At 38.7% G+C, this 20,446-nt stretch overlaps 1 protein-coding gene, 1 long non-coding RNA gene and 1 pseudogene across 4 annotated transcripts; 2 read left to right on the plus strand and 1 right to left on the minus strand.

The window, feature by feature from the left end:
* The first annotated feature begins 12,308 nt into the window (after positions 1–12,308).
* Positions 12,309–14,281, plus strand: LOC125191308 (coatomer subunit zeta-1-like). Its single transcript, XM_048088827.2, has 7 exons — positions 12,309–12,456; positions 12,962–13,121; positions 13,228–13,375; positions 13,469–13,546; positions 13,655–13,733; positions 13,830–13,922; positions 14,010–14,281. Exons 1-6 carry the CDS (start codon positions 12,454–12,456, stop codon positions 13,902–13,904), a joined length of 543 nt encoding a protein of 180 aa, XP_047944784.1. The 5' UTR covers positions 12,309–12,453; the 3' UTR covers positions 13,905–13,922; positions 14,010–14,281.
* Positions 14,282–15,950: 1,669 nt separating this feature from the next.
* LOC125186854 (putative methyltransferase At1g29790 pseudogene) lies at positions 15,951–18,092 on the minus strand (annotated as a pseudogene). Of its 2 annotated transcripts, XR_007170514.2 has the most exons (3): positions 16,870–18,092; positions 16,207–16,368; positions 15,951–16,134 (listed from the first exon to the last, which is right to left on the minus strand). The product of XR_007170514.2 is annotated as a putative methyltransferase At1g29790 pseudogene, transcript variant X2 (transcript). The 2 variants fall into 2 exon arrangements; XR_016130931.1 differs by having other exon boundaries at positions 15,951–16,368.
* Positions 18,093–18,743: 651 nt separating this feature from the next.
* On the plus strand, positions 18,744–19,954 carry LOC125186307 (uncharacterized). Its single transcript, XR_016130932.1, has 3 exons — positions 18,744–18,974; positions 19,064–19,502; positions 19,587–19,954. It is a non-coding gene; the product is annotated as an uncharacterized LOC125186307 (long non-coding RNA).
* The last annotated feature ends 492 nt before the right edge of the window (positions 19,955–20,446 follow it).

A 20,446-nucleotide genomic window follows, 5' to 3' on the forward strand; every position in this document is an offset into this window, starting at 1 on the left:
AATAAGGTAAAACCAACATTATGTTTGTTAATCACATCACCAACATCAAAACTATCAAATCATCTGCACATACCAAATGCTTTATCTTGGTTTACAATACTTCCCATTTTTGCTAGTATTTTCTTTAGCATGCTTTCATCTCATTGCTGCTGTTGCAGATCCTCCTAAAAACTGTTCCAGTTCAACATTCAAACGAAGGACAAGCAGGGAATCTGGCCGGTAGCGATCAAGATGAGAGAGCGCAGTAATGGCGAATGCATCAGGGTAAAATGACACACTTTTCTCATTAATGGAAAATTTTGGGAAAGTAGTTCCATTAATGTCAAGTGTCTGTACTAAGATTCTTAGTTTGAAGTAATCAAATTAGATTTGATGTTTTTTGTTGGTCAAATCTGATGGTTATCTTAGTCGATCACCTCAACTTTTTTGAGAACCTTAATTATGTACATGATGGATTATGTATTTCTAAATGTGGAGAGAGATTATTTTTTTGAACAAATCCGTTATCATAGTAAATGTTTGTATTTCAAAATTTTGGTTGAAGTGATAGTTTCGTTGGAGTGGATTGTGCTGCACTTGTATCAATGATATTTAGCTATTTTACTTGTTAGAGCATCTCCAATAGCGGCTAGCCCACCGGCTAGCTGAACTACTGCGATCGGCGAGCGGCGAATCGGCTAGCCATTAGGCGAGCGCACGCCGATTTGAAGGTGTTGGCCGATGCGCTCGCAAATGCGCTGGGCGCCATTGCAGGCTGGCGATCGGCGAGCGATCGGCCAGTGCAATTTTTTATTATTATTATTTTTAATTTTTGAAACACTATATATTCGCGATTTTCACGTCATTTTCATTTGCACCACTTGTTTTAATGAGTTTTCTCTCTATCTAAATTTCTGTACAAGAGCAACATCGAGAGATGGACAACAACAACCAGTTTACTCCGGCGACGAGCGGGTCTTAGACTCCCACGGTACCCGTGGGGTCTGGATGGGGGCAGATGGGCGGGCAGTACAACATGTACCCTTGGCAACAGTTGATGGGATTGATAGCGAGAGGGCAGGCGATGCCGGGCAGGGGGCAGGCCAGCGGCGGGCAGGGAACGCGGGGTGGGAAGGTACGCCGCAGATGATGCAACAGATGATGAGGATGATGCCGGTATGGCGGGGGGTGCAGCCCGGTATGCAGGGGTCGCGGCGGGGGGGGGGGGGGGCACGGTCTATCGTCCCACTCTTGACTTTTTGACGGCTTCGTCTCACACATCAACCCTGGTAGAGACGCAGTTCACTGGGGATGACCGTTTCTCATTACAGGAGTTGAGGATCGATGTCGAGGAGGCGGACACCCCGTTCCAACGGGGGGAGCAGAGCGAGGTCGGGCCGCGCCGAAGAAGAACAACAACAAGGGGAAGAGCAAGGTGGTTGGGGAGTCGTCGCAGCCGACTGTTGACGACACCACCGCACGGAGGAAGTGGATGGACGATGAGAACGTCGCCCTGTCCAAGGCGTGGGTGTCGGTTTGCGACGATCCTCTGGTTGCGAACAACCAGGGGATCGTCAATATGTGGGCTAAGATTAGAGCAGCCTATAAGAGGAACTGTCCGCATGGAAAGGATTTCATCGGGAAGGTGTGCCGGAAGGCGTGGGAACGCATCAGGGCCGCGGTTGGCCGATTTTCGGGCTTGTACGCCAACGCCCTCCGCATGCAGACTAGTGGGCAGACTGAGGAGGACTGCCGAAGGATAGCGGAGAGTCTCGTAAATTTTAATTCTGTAATTTGTCATAAATTTAATTCCGTAAATTGAATTATTTTTATTGCGGCTAGCCTATTTGCTTAAAATGATGATGTGGCAGGTGGAATTTTAGTGCTGATGATGTGGCAGGGAGAGAGAGTGGCTAGCCTGTGGCTAGCCTATCTCCATTGGAGATGCTCTTACTCAATTGTAAGAGCATCCACAATGGAGGCTAGCGGATAGGCTAGCCGATCGCGGGCGCTAGCCGACCGCTGGCCGATCTGCTAGCCTCCATTGCGGCAATTTAGGCTAGCCGATGGCGAGCTCTAGCCGATTCGCGGGCGCTAGCCGATCCGCTGGCCGATGCGCTAGCTGCCATAGTAGGCTCAATTTCGGCTAGCCGGTTGCAAATGAGACGGAGGGAGTACTAGTAGTAATGTTTTTAAGAGACAATTAATAGAGTATTAACCTTGACTATTTGCATCATTGTTCATAGCTGCACTCAATCTCAAGAGTGCCACATGAATTAAAGCACAATATAATATACTACTATGTCCGAGTATTAACGATAGGAAGTAATGACTTTTCTTCCAAGTATGTCCTAGTATTAACGATAGGAAGTAATTACTTTTCTTCCAAGTACGTATCTTGGATAAAATGTGATTGAACCTTAAGACCATCCACAGGCGACGGACGATGCATCGTTCGTCGCATCGTCCGCCACTGCAGCATCGCAGACGATAGGTTAACTATCGTCCGCGCCCAATCGATCGTCTGCGGATGAAGCACGGACGATGCTCATCGTCCGCCACTGTGGCATCGCGGACGATGCGACACGTTTTTTATTTTTAATTTAATTTTATTTAATTTTCAAAACCTATATATATTCTCACTTTTTTCACTTCTTTCACTCTCAAATTCACACTACATATTCTACGCTTCAAACAAAATGAATCCTGGAGATTACCCAAGTCCGAATAGTCCGAGTTCAGCACGGACTCGTACGGGCTGTCAGACATGAAGCCTTCTCCGAACCGCACACCTGCCGCTGCCGCCGCTGCTCCTCACGGCCGATCCACCGCCGCCGCGTTGGGCTCCGCCACCAAGAAGAGGCGGCCCAAGGCAGTGTGTGAAGAGTTCGCCCCGGGAAGGACGACTACGCCACGGACGAATCCTTCGTCTTGACAAGATGTTGGATTGATGTGTCAGAGGATCCGGTGTTCGCCAACAACCAGAAGGTTACGGCATATTGGGAACGCATCGCAAAAAATACAACGAGGCCAAGCCGCCCCACGCCTACAAGCGCCATAGGGAACAGCTACGCAAGCACTGAGATCAAATAAAGAAGTAGGTCAATCTGTTCGCGGGGGAGTACGACAAGTGCGAGAGGGAGCAGGCCAGCGGCGAGAGTCTGTCGGATGTGCAAGACAAGGCGGTGAGATCGTACACGTCATTGTTCGGCGAGTTCAAGCACTACCAGTCCTGGGCGATCTTGAAGGAGAAGCAGAAGTTCGTTGGTGGTGTGCTTCCACAATCGACGGCGGCGAAGAAGAGGGCGTCGAAGCGCACCTTCGCTGATTATACACCTTCGCTGATTATACAAGCAGCGAGAGCGGCACGTCTCCAATGGACCTCAACAATCCGGTGTTCGAGGATGAGAGTTCCGACACTCCGATATCCCAGCGTCCCCCTGGCATCAAGGCTGCCAAGGCCAAGGGCAGGGCGACCACATCCGCCGCGGCGCCGCCTGACCATGCCGCAAGCCCGGCCCCAAGCGCGACTCCGACCGAGACTTCGGTTGCGTCCCATGCCTACACCGATTTGGTGGCCTCGTCCGACTACAGGACTTTGTTGGACGCGCACAACGCCCTGATGCATGCCACCAACCCGGCTCAAATCGAAGGCATCCAGCGGATGATCGATGGCCTCAGCCGCAGATTGGGACTACTCTAGACCGGATTTAGTGCACTTTTTTTTAAAATTTCTTTTGTAACTTTTTTTAATTTCTTAGTTTGTAACTTGTTTTTTTATTTCTTATTTTGTACTCCCTCCGTCCCACATAATTTTACCCAGTATTCCATTTTGGGTCGTCCCACATAATTTTACACACTTCACTTTTACCATTTTTGGTAGTGGACCTCATATTCCACTAACTCATTCCTACTCACATTTAAAACTAATACTTTAAAAGTACGACCCACATCCCACCAACCTTTTCAACTCACTTTTCATTAAATTTCTTAAAACTCGTGCCGGATCAAAGTGGGTAAAATTATGTGGGACGGAGGGAGTAACTTTTTTTTAATTAAGTAAATGTAGGATTTGCCTTAATTGTGTTATTTTTATTTATTTATTTTGCTTGATATATTTGCATAAATTGTATAAATACAAAATAGAAGTAAAATGCTTAGGGCGTGGCTTAGGGCGGGCTATACTCCGCCCCATTGCAGGTGGAAGTGGCAGATGATAAAATGATGACGCGGTGCGCTATTGTCCGTCCCACTGTGGATGCCCTAAACGGTTCTTCGGTATTCGGTACACCGTCAGCCAGTTAATTGAGGAACCGGAACCGGATCTTTTTAAATTAAACCGGTTCCGATTTCGAACCAGAACCGACCGGTTCCTAACCGGGAGCCGGATTATAATTCAATTTTACTTTTTTATAATATAATATACTAATAAATCTAATTTAATTGAATTTATTTTGAATTAAATTAAAACAATTGGAAACATTGAGTGATTTTTCGATTTAAATAGTGTTAGATTTGCAAGCTCTGTTTTCTAAAGTATTTAAAATATTTAAACCGTGACTTTGAATCTACAATTATTTCTCCAATCTATTTTTAATGAACTAACTACAATGAATAGGACATCGTAAGTTTGTTTTTAATTTCCAAAAGAACTTATACAAATACAATATCATTTCATATGATAAAAATTTAACATTATAACAAATTTATGTAACAATTCATTTAAAATGCGATTTTAACCTATGAATAATTTATTAACTGCTCCGTTATAAATAAAAAATTTACAACAAGATCAATTAGTATTGGAAAGACCATTGAATATTTGTTTAGCCAAAAAAGGAAAAATGAAATTCAATTTTAAAACTCATTTTTAAAACATTGCTAAAGTTTAGAACTCTTATTTTTTTTATAAAAAAAAATTGCTAACATAAACTAGTCCGACCCCTACTATACTTGGCATCACTCTTATCCATATATGAATATTTGTTATATTTCAAGATGTTGGATTATTATTTTTTTAGTGTTGAACTATTTAAAATTATATATAAATTTGGATTAAAATTACACATCAGTTCCGGTTCGAAACCGGAATCGACCGGTTCTTAACCGGCTGATTCCAAACCGAAACCGATCGATTCCGGTTCCGGTTCTAGGATTTATGAAGATTTAAAACCGGTTAACCGGTCCGGTTAGAACCGAAACCGGCCGAATAAACAGGCCTTTTACATTTAGAGCATTAGCAATGGAGGGCCGATGGGAGGGCCTTCCCCATCGGCCTCCATTGTCCCACCATAGTGGAAAAGGGGCCGCCGTGCGCCCCCTCTCTCTCTCCCCCATATGGCCGATGAGAAGGGCCGCCAGTCGGCCCTTTGATCTTTTTTTTTTTTTTTGCCGAAAAAGAATGAGAGAGAGGAAGAAACATGGAGGAAGAAGAAGAAGAAGAAGAAGAAGAAACATGGAGGAAGAAGAAGAAGAAGAAGAAAGCGGCGGTTGTGTGAGGAAGATTAACCCTAGTAATTTATATTTAAACTATAAATTAGTGGGCCAATAATTTTATTAAATAGATGGACTATAAATTAATGGGCCAATAATTTTATTAAATTAATAGACTAATTTAGGTTTTCATTTAGTTAATTAATAAGTTGTCAAATATTTGAGATAAATTAAAATCATGTACTATAATATTTTTACATTTTAATTTAATTAAGTTAACATATTAAATATAGAAATGCTAAAAAATTAAAATAAAATAATGATGATGTGGAAATGAAATGGAAAGGGAAGTTCCTTATGGGAGGGCCCTTCTATTGTGGAGAGATAGGCCCTTTAAAAAAATGATGATGTGGAAATAATAAAAAATGAAAGGCCCTATGGGAGGGCCCTTCCATAGTGAATGCTCTTATAGACGAAACCATTCAACTCGGAAATTCTCACAATCCCACTAAAATTGAGCGCAAAATCCCAAAACCCAAATCTCCAATGCGTCTACAGCAAATGGAGGGAATAAAGTTGTTTGGAATTTGCACCCATCAAGAATGGATTTTATCACACGTAAATAATTATTTAAAGGAAACGGTTTTAACAGCCGATTTGAAAAATCTCCCTCTCTCCCTCCCTCACTCACTATATATACTTGCATTCTTAGTTGCTCTGTTTTTCATCTCTCTACATTCATACATATCATCAATATTATTCAGTTCTGTGTGGAATTATTCAGCAATTGCAATGAGTAAGGAAAAATGGAACTTCTCCCTGCAATCCCTTTCAGAAAAGGAGCAGGCAATGATAAAGAGTCTGAAGGAGATACTCAATGTTGAAGAGGAAGATATACATTATGTGTTAAAGGAATGCAACCAAGATCCGAATGCAGCAGTGGACGGTGGACCTTCTGTACGGACAAGGTAAATTTATCCTTCATAAAAACCCTGAATTAAAACTGTTCATTTTTTGATTTCTTCTTCCCATTTCGTGAAAATGCTAGTACACCTGTTTTCAGTGTCAAGAACGTGATTTTCAAAGGGTTTTTTGATTTGTAATTGATATGTTGTCCATGATTAATTTACTGCTATTTACATTTCATGATGAAAATCGTAGTATAGGTTGTATCTCTGTTGTTCTTGTGTCAAGAAAATCTGGATTCTCATTCATTCTTCAGTATGTATGTACATTCTTGCTGAAAATGATATAGTATAGTTGTTGTTCTTGTGTCAAGAACATATGGTTTCCAAAGGATTTTGTTTTTGTGATTGTTCTTTTCTTGACAAGAATAAATGGAATTTTGTGATATTTTGGCTAAAGATGAATTTAATGTTAAGTAGCTGATAATATCTAATTTCCAAAGGGTTTTTCAGCTCTAAGTATTGTCCCATTAAGTAGCTGAGAATATCTTGATAAGAATGATGAATTTTGCGATCAAATTTGATTTGATTTATTAATTGATATGTTCTTTACGCAATTGCTAGTATAGCTGTTGTTCTTGTGTCAAGAACCTTTGGATTACAAAGGGTTTTTCTGCTCGCCTCATTCATTCTTTTGTATGTATATTCTTGCTGAAGATGATAGTCAAGTTGTTCTTGTGTCAAGAACATGTGGTTTCCAAAGGGTTTTTTCAGATCGTCTCATTCATTATTTTGTTTTTTTGATTGTTCTTTTCTTGACAAGAATAAATGGTTGAATTTTGTGATATGTTGGCTAAAGATGAATTTCCAAAGAGTTTTTCAGCTCAAGTGTTGTCTTGTATGTTGATTGTACTCTTATTGATATGAATCAATGGATGAGTATTGATGTTTTTAGCTGCAAGTTATATTTGATTTGTTAAATGATATGGTTGGCTGATGGTGAATTTCATGTTATGTAGCTTCGTTCGTCAAGGTGAAAAGCAAGAAAGAGAAGAAGAAGGAGGTGAGTGATTTTCACACAACCTAATCGAGCTTTAGACAAAACATATGTTTGTTTTGGTTTCTTACAACGAGCTGCTGCTAAGTTTAGGCCTCTAAGGTTAACTACTGACACTGTTGGTAGCAGTAGCATGAATGATGGAAGTAGAGTTTCTAGGCCTGGAACTTCTCAAAATGAGCATATATTAAAAGTTGAAGAATGACCTTTTTTCTACTGCTTAAAGTACAGAGACTCGTTTCTCTGAACTAGCATACATTTGAGATAGAAATCTTCTTAAGTTTTTATGCTTTTGAAAACCTACTAAATCTACAATTTTTATTTTATTTTTTCAAAAAAAATGATCAATAATGGTTCCCTATTAATTCTCTGATGACTTGAAATCCTAGCTTTTTGGATTGAAAAAAATGTTTTATTAATTGAGTTGCGCTTTATCGTCTTCTTGTTTTAGTATGTTCATTATACAGAACGTGTTTAAATAAACAATAAGCTTGTTTTTATAACAAAAAAATTATAGATAATTTATAATAGAAATATCTAGTAATAACTAGAATTTGGAGTGTAAAGTAGAGAATTCTAGAAGAGAAATAAATCAGATGAAAACTTTAGAACATATACATATGTAGTCTGTATATATGCCTATTTTGAATATTTTGTGGATTGTTACGCTTTGAAAGCTTAGCTTTTTTTAGTTTTCAAATTCTAAGTAATGATAAAGTTATATGTTAAATTCATTTTCAAAAAATTAATTGAACCATCATCGCACGAGAGTAAGATCTTAGTTAACGGTACAATTTTAACAACTAAATTTAAAAATCTCTTTATTCTTAAAACCGCTAAATTTTAAAAATCTCTTTGTTCCTCCCTCTCTATATATACTTGACGAAGAATGCAGCACTGAAATACTCTCAGCAGCAACTAGAGCCATTATACCTTCGGGCATTAACCATCAACCATCTAATATACCTTCAGAGAGTGTCCATCAACCGCATAAATTGTTCAAGAAGATGACAACACCGAAGAATTTTTTGCATCTTTACTAAGGTTTAGGATGATGACTTTGATGATGATGCCAATAGTCGTACTTGTTTTACAATTACTATTACTCTACTGCAACACCTCTAGAAACAGGATGTGATTAAGGGGAAGAGTCATTTGCATAAATATTACTGTTAGGCACATACTTAAAGTCTATTTATATCGTGTTGTGAATTATGCTTGAGCATCTGATTCTCGTCTTGATTAGGCCGCTGAAGAAATTGGGACTTCGGTAAGTTCGAAATACTTGCAACAACTTCATATGGAGAAGGAGGAGATCTAAATCAGCCAGCTGATTGAGCAGAAGAAGCGGAATCTTCGCAGTCAATTTGAGTTGAAGATGCGAAGCACTGATTATCTTGAATTGAATTGAATAGTAATATGATGTACAATGTTCTTAGTTGGAAGTTTATTCTGTTTCAATTAGTTTCTTCGTCTTTAGTAATGAGTTATTTTGAGTGAAATTACTTTTGCTCTTTACAATTTTTATTTGTAGACTATGTTGTAGGGGTGCTTAAACGGTTCCCCGGTTCTCAGTTAATTGGAATCAGCCGGTAAACTGAGGAAGCGAGAATCGAAAAATCGGTTCCGATTCCGGTACCATAACCAACTTTTTATATAAAACTGGTTTCAGTTCTAACCGGGAACTGAATTACAATTCAATTTTAATTTTTCTTATAATTTAATATACTAATAAACTAACTTAATTGCATTGAAATAAAATAATTTGAAACATTGTTTGATTTTAAGATTTAAACAATATTAAATTTGCGAGCTCTGTTTTCTGAAGTATGTAAAATATTTAAACCGAGATGCTCTGAATCTACAATTATTTCCCCAATCTATTTTTTATGAACTAATTACTATGAGTAGAACATCATAAGATTGTTTTTAATTTTCAAAAGAACTATATGTTGGGGATAATCGCAGCGGAAATTGCAAAACAAATAAATCTACAAAAGAATCTATTTAGGTGATTATGTGGGTCGATTCAATTTCATGCTTGAACATGTAGAGACATATAATTGCGCAATTAACCACATAATTTAAATTAAATTATGATGTTGAATACGAATCGAAGTGGCTTGCTACTTCTCCACGTGTAGATCTTGAAGCTTGATTGTGAATGCAAGACCAAAGATCTTCTAACCTATGACCTTTAACTCTATAGATCTAAATTCCTTGTGGGATGAATCTTTTAGAAATTATAAGGAACTTGAACGAGAAGACAAGAAAACCAAAGTGTGAAGGCTAGGGTTTTGCGTTGTGTATGTGTCTCCTCTCCTTACATCCTTATTTATAGAGTTTATGATGTGCTAGGTTAGGGATCTATGGGGCTTGGATTGAGCCTCCCCAATTGGACCTTCTTTACTGATTAAATTATAACCCATAATTCAATATAAGGCCAATGGGATATTTCTTGTGCCACTATCGAAGAAATACTGACCGCCCATCCAATCCGTGATTACAAGCAATCCGGGTTAACCTCTTTAATATATTATTTCCCGTGTCTAAGACTTACTATATCCATTAATTAATTTGTAGTCTGCTATAGACTTTAAATTAATTAATATCTTTTTAATTCCAAGAGTTTGTCTATACGAGATGTATATCAAAATATACTTTTCCTTTTCTATTTATTCTTGGAATAAATCCAAACCGGCCGGGTTTTCGAATAATAGAACTTCTCTCGAACACCTCTTGGGGATATATTCAAACCACGTAGGCACACGATTCAATGTAATAATAAAACGGACACCATACTAGTTATTAATTACTACTCCCTCCGTCCCACATTTGGAGTCACTTATTGTTATGGCTCGAGTTTTAAGAAAGAGTTGAAGTGTGTAATAAATGAAGTGAGATGGTAGAGTGTGTAATAAATGAAGTGGGATGATGGAGTTGGTTGAAGGTGGGTCCCTTTTGACTTTTGATTTTTGTTTTTTTTTACTTTAATGTAGATAATGACATTTTGATATAATTTTGATGAACAATGGGGTAAAATTGAATGACTAAATATGGATAAAACTAAATGTGACTCTTAAACTGGGACGGACTTTTATGACAAAAGGTGACTCTTAATCTGGGACGGAGGGAGTACTACCCAAGATATCATGAATATTGGGTTGCGAAAAACCCGCACCTATTGATAAGTCAAAGCAGTGTATGATTAAATAACGTGTGTCCTATATTATTACAAAGATTAGGAAATATTAAATCTCCAAGACATCGTCTTACAGTAGATAGCAACAAAGACGTGTCTATACTTTAGATCCATTCAATGCTATACCACACCAGTGTCACTAGTCATTCTCAAGGTAAAGACGACTTTCAGATGGACGCTGCAACCTTTCACGATAGGTAGCCAAAGCCTAACTAGGTTGTGAAATTTTTTTACTTCTACAAGGTACCGGTTGGGCCACCTACTGTGATGACCTGTTCCATGACCCAACCTTCAATTGTAGAAGACTTAGACTGATTTTACTTTCCGGCGTTTTAATTATATAATTTAATATATAATTAAATACGGTCAATACCTATTAAAGTAAAATACACAGTATGAAGAAAACATTTATTATTCTCATTAAATGAAGAGTGTTTACAATATACAAGCAATTTATCAAATTCAAAAATAAACTCGAAAAATGCTTTTTAGTATATATGTTCCAACACTATACAAATGCAATAACATTTCATATGATTAAAATTTAACTTTATAACAAATTTATGTAACAATTAATTTAATATACGATTTTAACCTGTTTGTGAATGATTTATTAATTGTTCCGTATTAAATTAAAAGGTCGCAACAAGATCAATTTGTATTGGAAATTTCATTGAATATTTATTTATCAAAGAAAAGGAAAATGAAATTCAATTTTAAAACTCCTTTTAAAAAAAATGCTAAATTTTTGAAGTACTTTTTTTTTATAAATGAATTGCAAACACAAACTAGTCCGACCTACTACACTTCGCATAATTCTTACCCATATATGAATATTATTGTACTTCCTCCGTCCCAAGCAAGATGACCCCTTTCTTAGGCGGCACGGAATTTTATGCAAATTTATTTTGTGTGTTGAGAGGAGAGAGTAAAGTAAGAGAGGGGGAATAAAGTAGAGATAAAGGTGTTTCCATTTTAAGTAATGGGTCATCTTAGTTGGGACAAACTAAAAAGGAAAGTGGGTCATCTTCAATGGGACGGAGGGAGTATTGTTGGTTTGTATTTATTGTGTATTTATTTGAATTTTTAGGTATTATTTGTTATATATCCAAATGTTGGATTATTATTTTATTAGTATTTATTCAAAATTATAAATAAATTCGGGTTAAATTCAAACATCGGTTCCGGTTCTGAACCGAAACTGGTCGGTTCCAAACCAGAACTTGTCGGTTTGGGTCCAAGTTTCGGTTCTAGGATTTGTGAGGAATTGAAACCGGTTAACAAATCAACTAGTCCGATTAGAACTGGAACCGGCAGAATAAGCAGGTCTAGACTATGGTATGGGTCCATTATTATTAAATAGATTTTCACAAACAGATCATTAAATACGCAATTCACTATTTTTAAAAATATAATTTCTCTTTAAAATTGACTGGAAAATGAAATGCTCCATTCTAATACTTAGTAATTAATTTATTACAGTATAGTATTATTTTCACATTTATTTAAGAAACATTATTATTGTGGATTGAGCATTACTGTAATTATATACCAAGACATGGGAATACTAAATTTTATTGTACTAAATTTGCATAATCATTAATATGTAATATATCATGTTTTTTACTGTAATAATGTATCAAGATCATCGTTACGTACATATATATTAGGAGTACTAAATTTGTATACCTAATTTGCTTAATTGCATTACTGTAATATCTCATACAATGAATGCTTAAATATCGCCGTATTTTGTTCTACACAATTTACAGAAACAGAAGTGAAATTTTTTTCTACTGTTGAAAGTATAGAGACCCTTAGAGACTCCTTTCTGAACTCGTTCAAGGCGCGATCTTCGCGAGCTTTTCTCATCAGCCATGGTAAATCTCTCTCTCTCTCTCGCGCACACACGCACACGCACACACAAACCAGGGTGCTTCATTGCAGATTTGCCAATTTCGTGGTTCTTAGGTTGAATTGTATAAATGATCATGCTCATCAAACACGGACTACCTAATGTTTTTCTTTAATTGATGAGCGATTTGGCGTAATGGTTATTAGGTTTTCATTGAACCCTTTGCTTAAAATGGAAATATTTTCAGCTCTGTGAAGCATTTGTGGGCAGAGCTTCAAATTGCATAAAAGAAATAGATCAAAATGATAAATCATGAAAACTAATGAGTAGTGATCAGATATTTTGTTGGGTTGGAGAGAAATTTCTCAACATAAAAACATGGAGGGCATGTTGTTTTCTTTATTGTTGGCCAGATTTTCTCTATGACTGAAAGCAATCCTCTCTCATATTCTCACAATGTGGGATGATCCTCACTCTCGTTTTCTTGTATAGTAGTAATATATGGTGGGTTGGCTTTTCTTGTTTTGCAGGAATTTGGGCCTTTTGTGAACAGCATTCTCATTCTTGATCTAGAAGGGAAGCGTGTAGCAAGCAAGTTCTATTCAGATGAGCGGACTACTAATGAAGAGAGGCGAGCTTTCGAGAAGACTGTATTCACCATGACTCACATGAAAGATGCCCGAACTGAAGGTGCTTCATTGTACAAATTTTATGTTGTTTTCGTATGTGTCAAGGCTGGTAGATAGATAGCTTAGCTTCTTATACTAATGGTTAGCCTTTGGTGACTTGTTTCCAGCTGATGTAACGATGCATAGGGACGAAATCATTGTATTCAAGTTTATCGAAGACCTGCACTTTTATGTTACTGGGGGTGAAGAAGAAAATGAAATTCTGTTAGCCACTGTGCTTGAGGCAGTGCTTGGTGCCATTTATATTCTACTCAAGTAACGTATCTCGTTTGCCTATGGGGGGGGATGTTCACTAGCTGTGTTCTCTGTTCTGTGCAAGTAAACTTTTTTTGCTATATTTTTTTGCAGGAAAAAGGTTAACAAGATGGCGGCACTCATACATCTGGACCTCGTTCTGTTATGCATTGATGAAGCTGTTGATGGCGGGTAGGCATTGTCTTCTTTTTTACTTGAAATCAATAAATGATTCGTTGTTTATCCCTCTAAGATGCATAAGCTACAAGTTTGTTGATGTTCTCTCTATTTCATGTGTAGCATTATTGTTGATACTGATGCAAAGAGCATTGCGCGTAAAGTAACAGGCGTTAGCCTTGATCCTGCGGCAGAAGAGCAGGTATGTGGTTGGTTTCAACTTATTTATGGCCTCTACAATCATGTTTATGGACTGTATTTGCTCAGTTGTGATGCTAGTTTCTTTCTTCCTATGCAGACGATGGGTGAAGCATTGAAAAGTGCGCGTGGGCAAGTCATGAAAGCCATTTCAGGTTTCTCAGGTCTCATTTGATTCATAAACTGAGAAATGGTAAGATAGTGAAGTTAAAAAACAATTTTATTCTAGCTTTTCTTATATATCAAATTTAAAATAAGGCTTGCTTTTCTTGGCTTGCAGTTGAAAATATGGCAATGGAGGAGGTAGGCACACAATTGAGTAGATTGGTGGTTCTGATTTTCTTTCTCTCGTCTTCTGTTGATTCCAGCCTTTTGACTACTACTACCTAGAAGTTCAAACAATATAAATACAGGAATTTATTTTTGTTTCTCACAATATGGCTAGAATTTGTCTGCTATAAACTCTCAGATTATATTACAATATTACTGAAACTGGATATCAAATTTAGTTCCATTTCATAGTTGTTATTATGAAATAGGAGTAAATCGAAACCTTAACTTGTCCAGTTCGGATTTGTGGTTCACGAAATTGGATGAAATAGAACATGGCCAAATAATATGTAAAAAACGAAATTCTGTTTTGATTATTTCATTGCTAAATAGTAGGAACTCTATATCAATATAAATTATATAATTATACCTAGAAATTGTTAATTTCAAATTTTAGTATGCTGCATAACATTTCACATTTAGCTAGATTAATTTCCAACTAAAAAGAATGAAGTCTCCACTTAGACAAAGTTTAAGAAATCCATATGTTTGATCATCAACAATGCATATCAGGTGTACACCTAAATTTCATCCGACCCACTACGAATATTCAGTTAAATGAATACCTTCGTTGTGATTTTATATTTCAATTCTTTGTTTTATGAGTTGAAACCTTTACAAAATAATAAATGAATAAATGCTCACGAGTATTTAATTATTATTTTTATTCAAACGTATTCATTACATCTACTTAATTCGTGAATGCAACAAAACTATCCGCTTACATATCGACATGATTTTGAATTTTCGATATAAAGATCATTAGCTGAACTTAGAAATTGTATATGCAATCCCTCTTGATTTAATATACAGTACTATTTTTAAAAGTAAATTATAATTGGAAATTTGTTTACACGAATTCCACGCGGTCACGCCTGTTGTTAATTGCATATTCCAGATTGATTTTGATAATTTCGAAATTAAGTAAAAAACTCATAATGAGGTTGGCATATTCCAGATTGGTGATAATAATTCAGACGAGAATTGCTATTTTAGTTTTTAAATGTCCAAAATTGTGAAAAGACATTAAACGTGCAAAGCTCATAAACTTTCTACGATATTGTTTTAGTTATATGTTAATCTTAATTAAGAGTTTGTTATTTGGTTTCCTCGTTAAGATGAAAGTTGCCTTTTAATTTATTTTGGAAAAGGTTGCCTTTTTATTTATTTTGGAGAAAGTTGCCTTTGAATTATTAAAAAATACAGTAGTTGACACTCTGTTTATATTTTTGATAATTTCTGGTTTCCTTTTAATTTTCTTCTTCCGTGCATGTAAGGTAATTGGAATTTTATTAATTGGGATATATAGGCTATTATTATTGACAATTGTTTAATTATACATAAATATCAAAAAGTAAAAAGTGTCCGAATAAACATTAATGGAGAGAAGAATATATGCATGAAAACAACAGCATCAGATAAGGTTATACTGTATACACATTCGAGCACTCCCAATGGTCCGGCGATAACACTCGGCGATTTTTCGCCGAAAATCGCCGAGTTATCGCCGGCCGTTGGGTGTGTTTCGGCGATAATTCGGCGTTAATTCTACCGAATTAACGCCAACTCCCGATTCATCGCCGAATCATCGGCGCCCACTGTAGGCGCGATTCGGCGATTTTTCGGCGTTTTTTTTTTTTTTTTTTTTGAGTTAGGGAAAAATAAGGGAGAAACCATTGGAGCAAGTTGGCTAAAAATTGGGGATAAATTTTGGTGCTGATGTGGCGCTGATGTGGCAGGAGTTAGGGAGAAATAAGGGAGTTTTTAGGGAGAGCATTGGGAGTGCTCTTCGAGAACAACCGTATTAGTACATAACTGCCATCAATCATCATAACTTCATTTTAATGTAGTATATTGTAGTACTAGTATAAAATATGTGTAGTATTCACTATTAAGAAAATGTATTAAATTATTAATTATTGGGGGTACATCACTACAGACTCTGATACAGTTTCTGAAATTGCTAAAATAACTTCAAAAAATACAGAGGAAATTTGGAGGGAAAAGAAATAAGTATCAAATGCTGATTTTCTTGCAACACTGTATGCAAAATAAGCATCCCCTGTTCTATCAACCTATAATCCAGAATAGCACATGTTGGTTTTTGCGGTTGCCAGTTCTAATCTATCAGAAAATTGAAAATGTACCTTGTACACTTGCTCCAACAATCGCCTTATTTGGTTGCCTGAATCTAAAAATGAATCTGCTCACAAATCGAACTATCTGCCTGTATGTGTATATATATCCAACCGGACGAAAAGGGAAGAATCAACATTCGGAGATGAAGTAAAAAAGTTAGCACGGACCACCTGCACAGCGCGAGAACATTAGCAGAAGAACGCGTAGGAAGCAAGGAGAAAAGGTTAGTGGTTATATGAATAGGAATCACATGATATAAATGCAGCACAAAAGCTATATCTTTGCATCAGACTAGTGTGTAAAAGGATAAGATGTTCAAATCAGACCACAGATGCTACATTTCCAAGAGTGGATTGTGTTGATGTCCTAACAAAGGTTGTGAAGCACAAACATATTCCAACAGAAGTTCACTTCCTCATGAGCAAAAGTCATAACTGAAACATCAACATTCTCAACTTCCAACCAAGAACACTATAATCATATCACTACTTGATCTTTGAACTCAGTTCTAATGTTTAGCAACTACAGATGCAAGATCCATCTAAACTAGAGCATCAAAAACACAATGCATATTAAAAGACTTGCACACCCAATTTCCACCGCAGACAAGCATTGAAGCAATCATGATTTACACAATCACACAACTTTAAAGGTCTCCTTTTTTTCACTACCTTATTTGGAGGTTGATCTAATCAATGGCTTCTGCAAGAGGGCAGTCAAATAAACCTCCCCATTCTTCTCACTCTTGCTAGCCACAGCCCACTTCACCTTCTTGTACCCCAATTTCCCGATCAACGGCGCGTAAACCTTCTCAAGATCCAATCTTTTACTGAAAAACCGGTCCAGCAACAAGTACCCCCCACCTCTCAGCACTCTATCCACATCAAAAAACAAGAACTCCATCGCCGCCACAGGAATCCACCTATTCACAGCGTGGCCGCACCTCACGAGGTCAACAGTCCCGTCAAACACCGGCAGCCGCTGCTGCAGCGGCGCGTGGAGCGCCACCAGCCCCCTCCCCGCCGCCGCCGCGCTGTACGGCGCCCCGAGGTTCATGGTGGTCGTCAGCACAGTCACATTCCGCAGCTTCATCTGCGCCGCGAAGGTCCCGCTCCCGCCGCCGACGTCGATCCCCAGCCGGATCACGCTCTTGGCCGACTCCGCCAGCTGGAGAAGCTGCGGAATTGGGAGATCCAGATCCGTTTCGGAGGTCAAATGCCTCGATTTCTCGACCCTCATGTCGAATCCCATCTCCGGATTCTGCTTGGCGAAGCAGGAGAAGGTTTTGCAGGTGTAATGGGAGAAAAGGGCGAATTTTTCGGGGAGGGGCGAGAAGGGGTCGGAGGGGAGAGGGGGGGAAGGGGAGGGAGGGGTTTTGGAGAAGCAGCGGCGGCGGGGGAGGGGGTGGCAGCCTCTGAGGATGAGATCCTCGGCTAAGGGGGAATCATCGGGGCAGGGGGAGAAAGGGGTGTAGTTCATGTAGTTGTGGAGGAGGATTGGGTTGTCTCTGCAGGAGGAGGCGATGGGGGAGAAGTGGGTGTAGAGGAGTAGATCGGAGGGGGCGGAGGAGGAAGAAGGGGGTTTGTTGGAGGGTTGGAGGTGGTTGATGGTGGCGCGGATGGTGGAGAGCTGGCGGAGGAGGTGGTCGGGGACGGGGGGAGGGGGGGAGGGGGAAGGGGATTGGATGGTGGAGGAGAGGTGGTAGAGGGAGAGGATGTTGGTGGCGACCATGGCGAGGAGGAGGAGGAAGTTGAGGTACATCGGCAAAGCCATGGCTTTTCTTGATGTGCTCATGATTTTGTTCTTGCTCATTGGATTGTAGTGGCTGTGAATCTGGAGTGAGTGAGTGAGTGTCAAATGTCAACCTTAACTAGCTACTAGCTTCTTGGGAATCTTAATTTGATCGCCAGTTTTGGAATCTCAAGTTTATCTAGATCTTCTCTTTGCTGAAATTATGTATTTGCCCTTGGTGTTGAATTTACTTATTTCAAGCCAAATTCTATTCACCAGATCATAAAAACATGTCTAGTTCTAACTTGTAAGGGGGCGTCTGGTACGCCGAAAATGGCGTGAAACACCCTCCTCTAAACTTTCTTTCCAACGTTTGGTAGCTGCTAATCATTTCTAGCAACCCGGTATACATCAACCGGGTTTCCAACCTACATCTACTACTATCAGTGAGGGTGTGCCAACTCCATCAGGGTGTGGAGGTGGTATAAGTAACGGGCTTTCCAAAAGTTGGCTGAAAACGTAGCAATTGTTCGATTTTGCCCTCCAAAATCTTCAATTTGTTACAGTTGGAGGTTGAATTTTCGTCGAGGCGGCTGACCAATTTACGGGTAACCTCCGATTCGAATGTTCGATTCTTGTTTGTAGTGTCAATTTGCGGTGGTTTTTGGGTTCGATTTGCGGCGTTTTATGGGTTCTTGTTCGAATCTTGTTTGTTGATTTGGTTTACAAACTACGATTTCGTCGCCACTTTTATTCTCTCTGTGTATCAGAAGACAGGTTGATCGTGAAAAAACCCCATCTTGAAAAGGAGTGTTGGTGATAAAAAATGGTTGCAGGTGGCGGCGGAGGATATGGTGCCGCTGGGGAAGGAGATGATGGTGATGTGAATGATAGCACAAGGAGTTGGGGAGCTTTCAGATTTGTTCACTTTGCACTTCTGTGGAGGTGAAAGCAGAAGTTGTTGTTTGCCATCTCCATGTTGCTATGCTATCAATTGCAACATTCCAAAGAGGCCCTTTGGATCTGTTCTTTCACTCCCAAACTTGTAACTGCTTTGGATGCCATGTCTAATTCTTGATATTCTTTTTTATTATTTTCATCATATCATTCATCAATAATGTTGGTTGCTTTCAGTTGCTGGCATTGAAGCTGAACAACAACAAAATCTCTGCTGAGATTCCTCCATGCAATGGATAGTTTGAGGATATAGCAACAACAGAAACTCTGGGGAGGGATCATACCTTGCAAGTCGTTGGAAGTTGTCGATTTGAGCTCTCTCAACGATGCTGTATCCACATGGTCCTAGCTTGGATTTTTGTCCATCTCACATAGCATGTTGCATGGATCCCTACCGAGCTGGTTGATCACATTCGAAGCAATCAATATTTCGGGCAACCAATCAATCACATAACATAACTGTCTCTCAGGGATCATCCCACAAGGCAGGGCTACTGAGGGCATTTGCAGGCAACCCGAGTCTCTGCCACAAGGAGTCATCATGCAATGGGAAGGGACAGCCTGCGATGCTACTTAGATATGGGAGTGAACAGGGACCGACTTCAGTGAGGATTTTGTGTGTAACTAGTTTTGTTAGTTTCTATACAGGTTATATTGATCTTTGTTGTTATGGTCTAACCATAAACTCTACATGTTGCAGCCCGAGAACTAGTGGTTTTTATGGTGGAAAACAAAGGATTTGGATCCCTTGCTGTGAAGAGAAGCAAAGATGTCTCTCACAATTTCTATCCGATTTGTGCATCTGTTGAATATGTGCAGTGATTCATTTTTGAGCTCTGGTTCTCTGAAACTAAAATGTGTATAGGCTTTGATTTTCAATTGTGAATGGAGTAATGTTGTCCATAATGTTCAGGTCACATTTTGTACACACACTCCCTTCCCAATTCTGCATCAAGAAACTCCCTTTGTGTTCGAGCTCTCACTTTTGATTGTAATTTGTAGTTAGTTTACTTTGCCCCTCAATTCAAGCTGTTGTCTCTTGTCTATTAATGCTTCCCGTTCTATGTTTCCATTTTGCAGAATGACCGACGGCAAGCAGGAATGGATATTGGAAATGACGAGGGGTATTATAGTCATGGGCCTTTTATGTTTCAAGCCTTCCCCAATTCAACCAAACAATGGAAATGGACTTAACACTTTGGTTGGGTTGAACCAAACATTATATAATTCTGCCCATGAAGTCATGAAAGCCCATTAACCATACATCCATGTTAATTATTTACACACCTACCAGACGAGCCCTAAGAATATCTCATGTGATGTGAGTACTTTCTAAATTGGCTATTTCAAATGTGAGGGATTTGAAACTTTGCATGAAAAAAGTTATTACAAAAGTACATAGTCTATATAAGAGCATTCGTATCGTAGTGTTTTTCGAGCACGCTATTGCAAAGCAGTGAGAGCATGGGGCGTTGTATGTTTTAGCTAGCATGCATGAGCACGAGTTACGTTGTCCAATTTATAGATAGTATGTAACATGTGTTTTATTTTTTTTATGAG

Source organism: Salvia hispanica, chromosome 5, assembly GCF_029641045.1.
Source record: "Salvia hispanica isolate PSC_SH4W2 chromosome 5, Shi_PSC_v1, whole genome shotgun sequence".
NCBI classification, from domain to species: Eukaryota; Viridiplantae; Streptophyta; class Magnoliopsida; order Lamiales; family Lamiaceae; genus Salvia; species Salvia hispanica.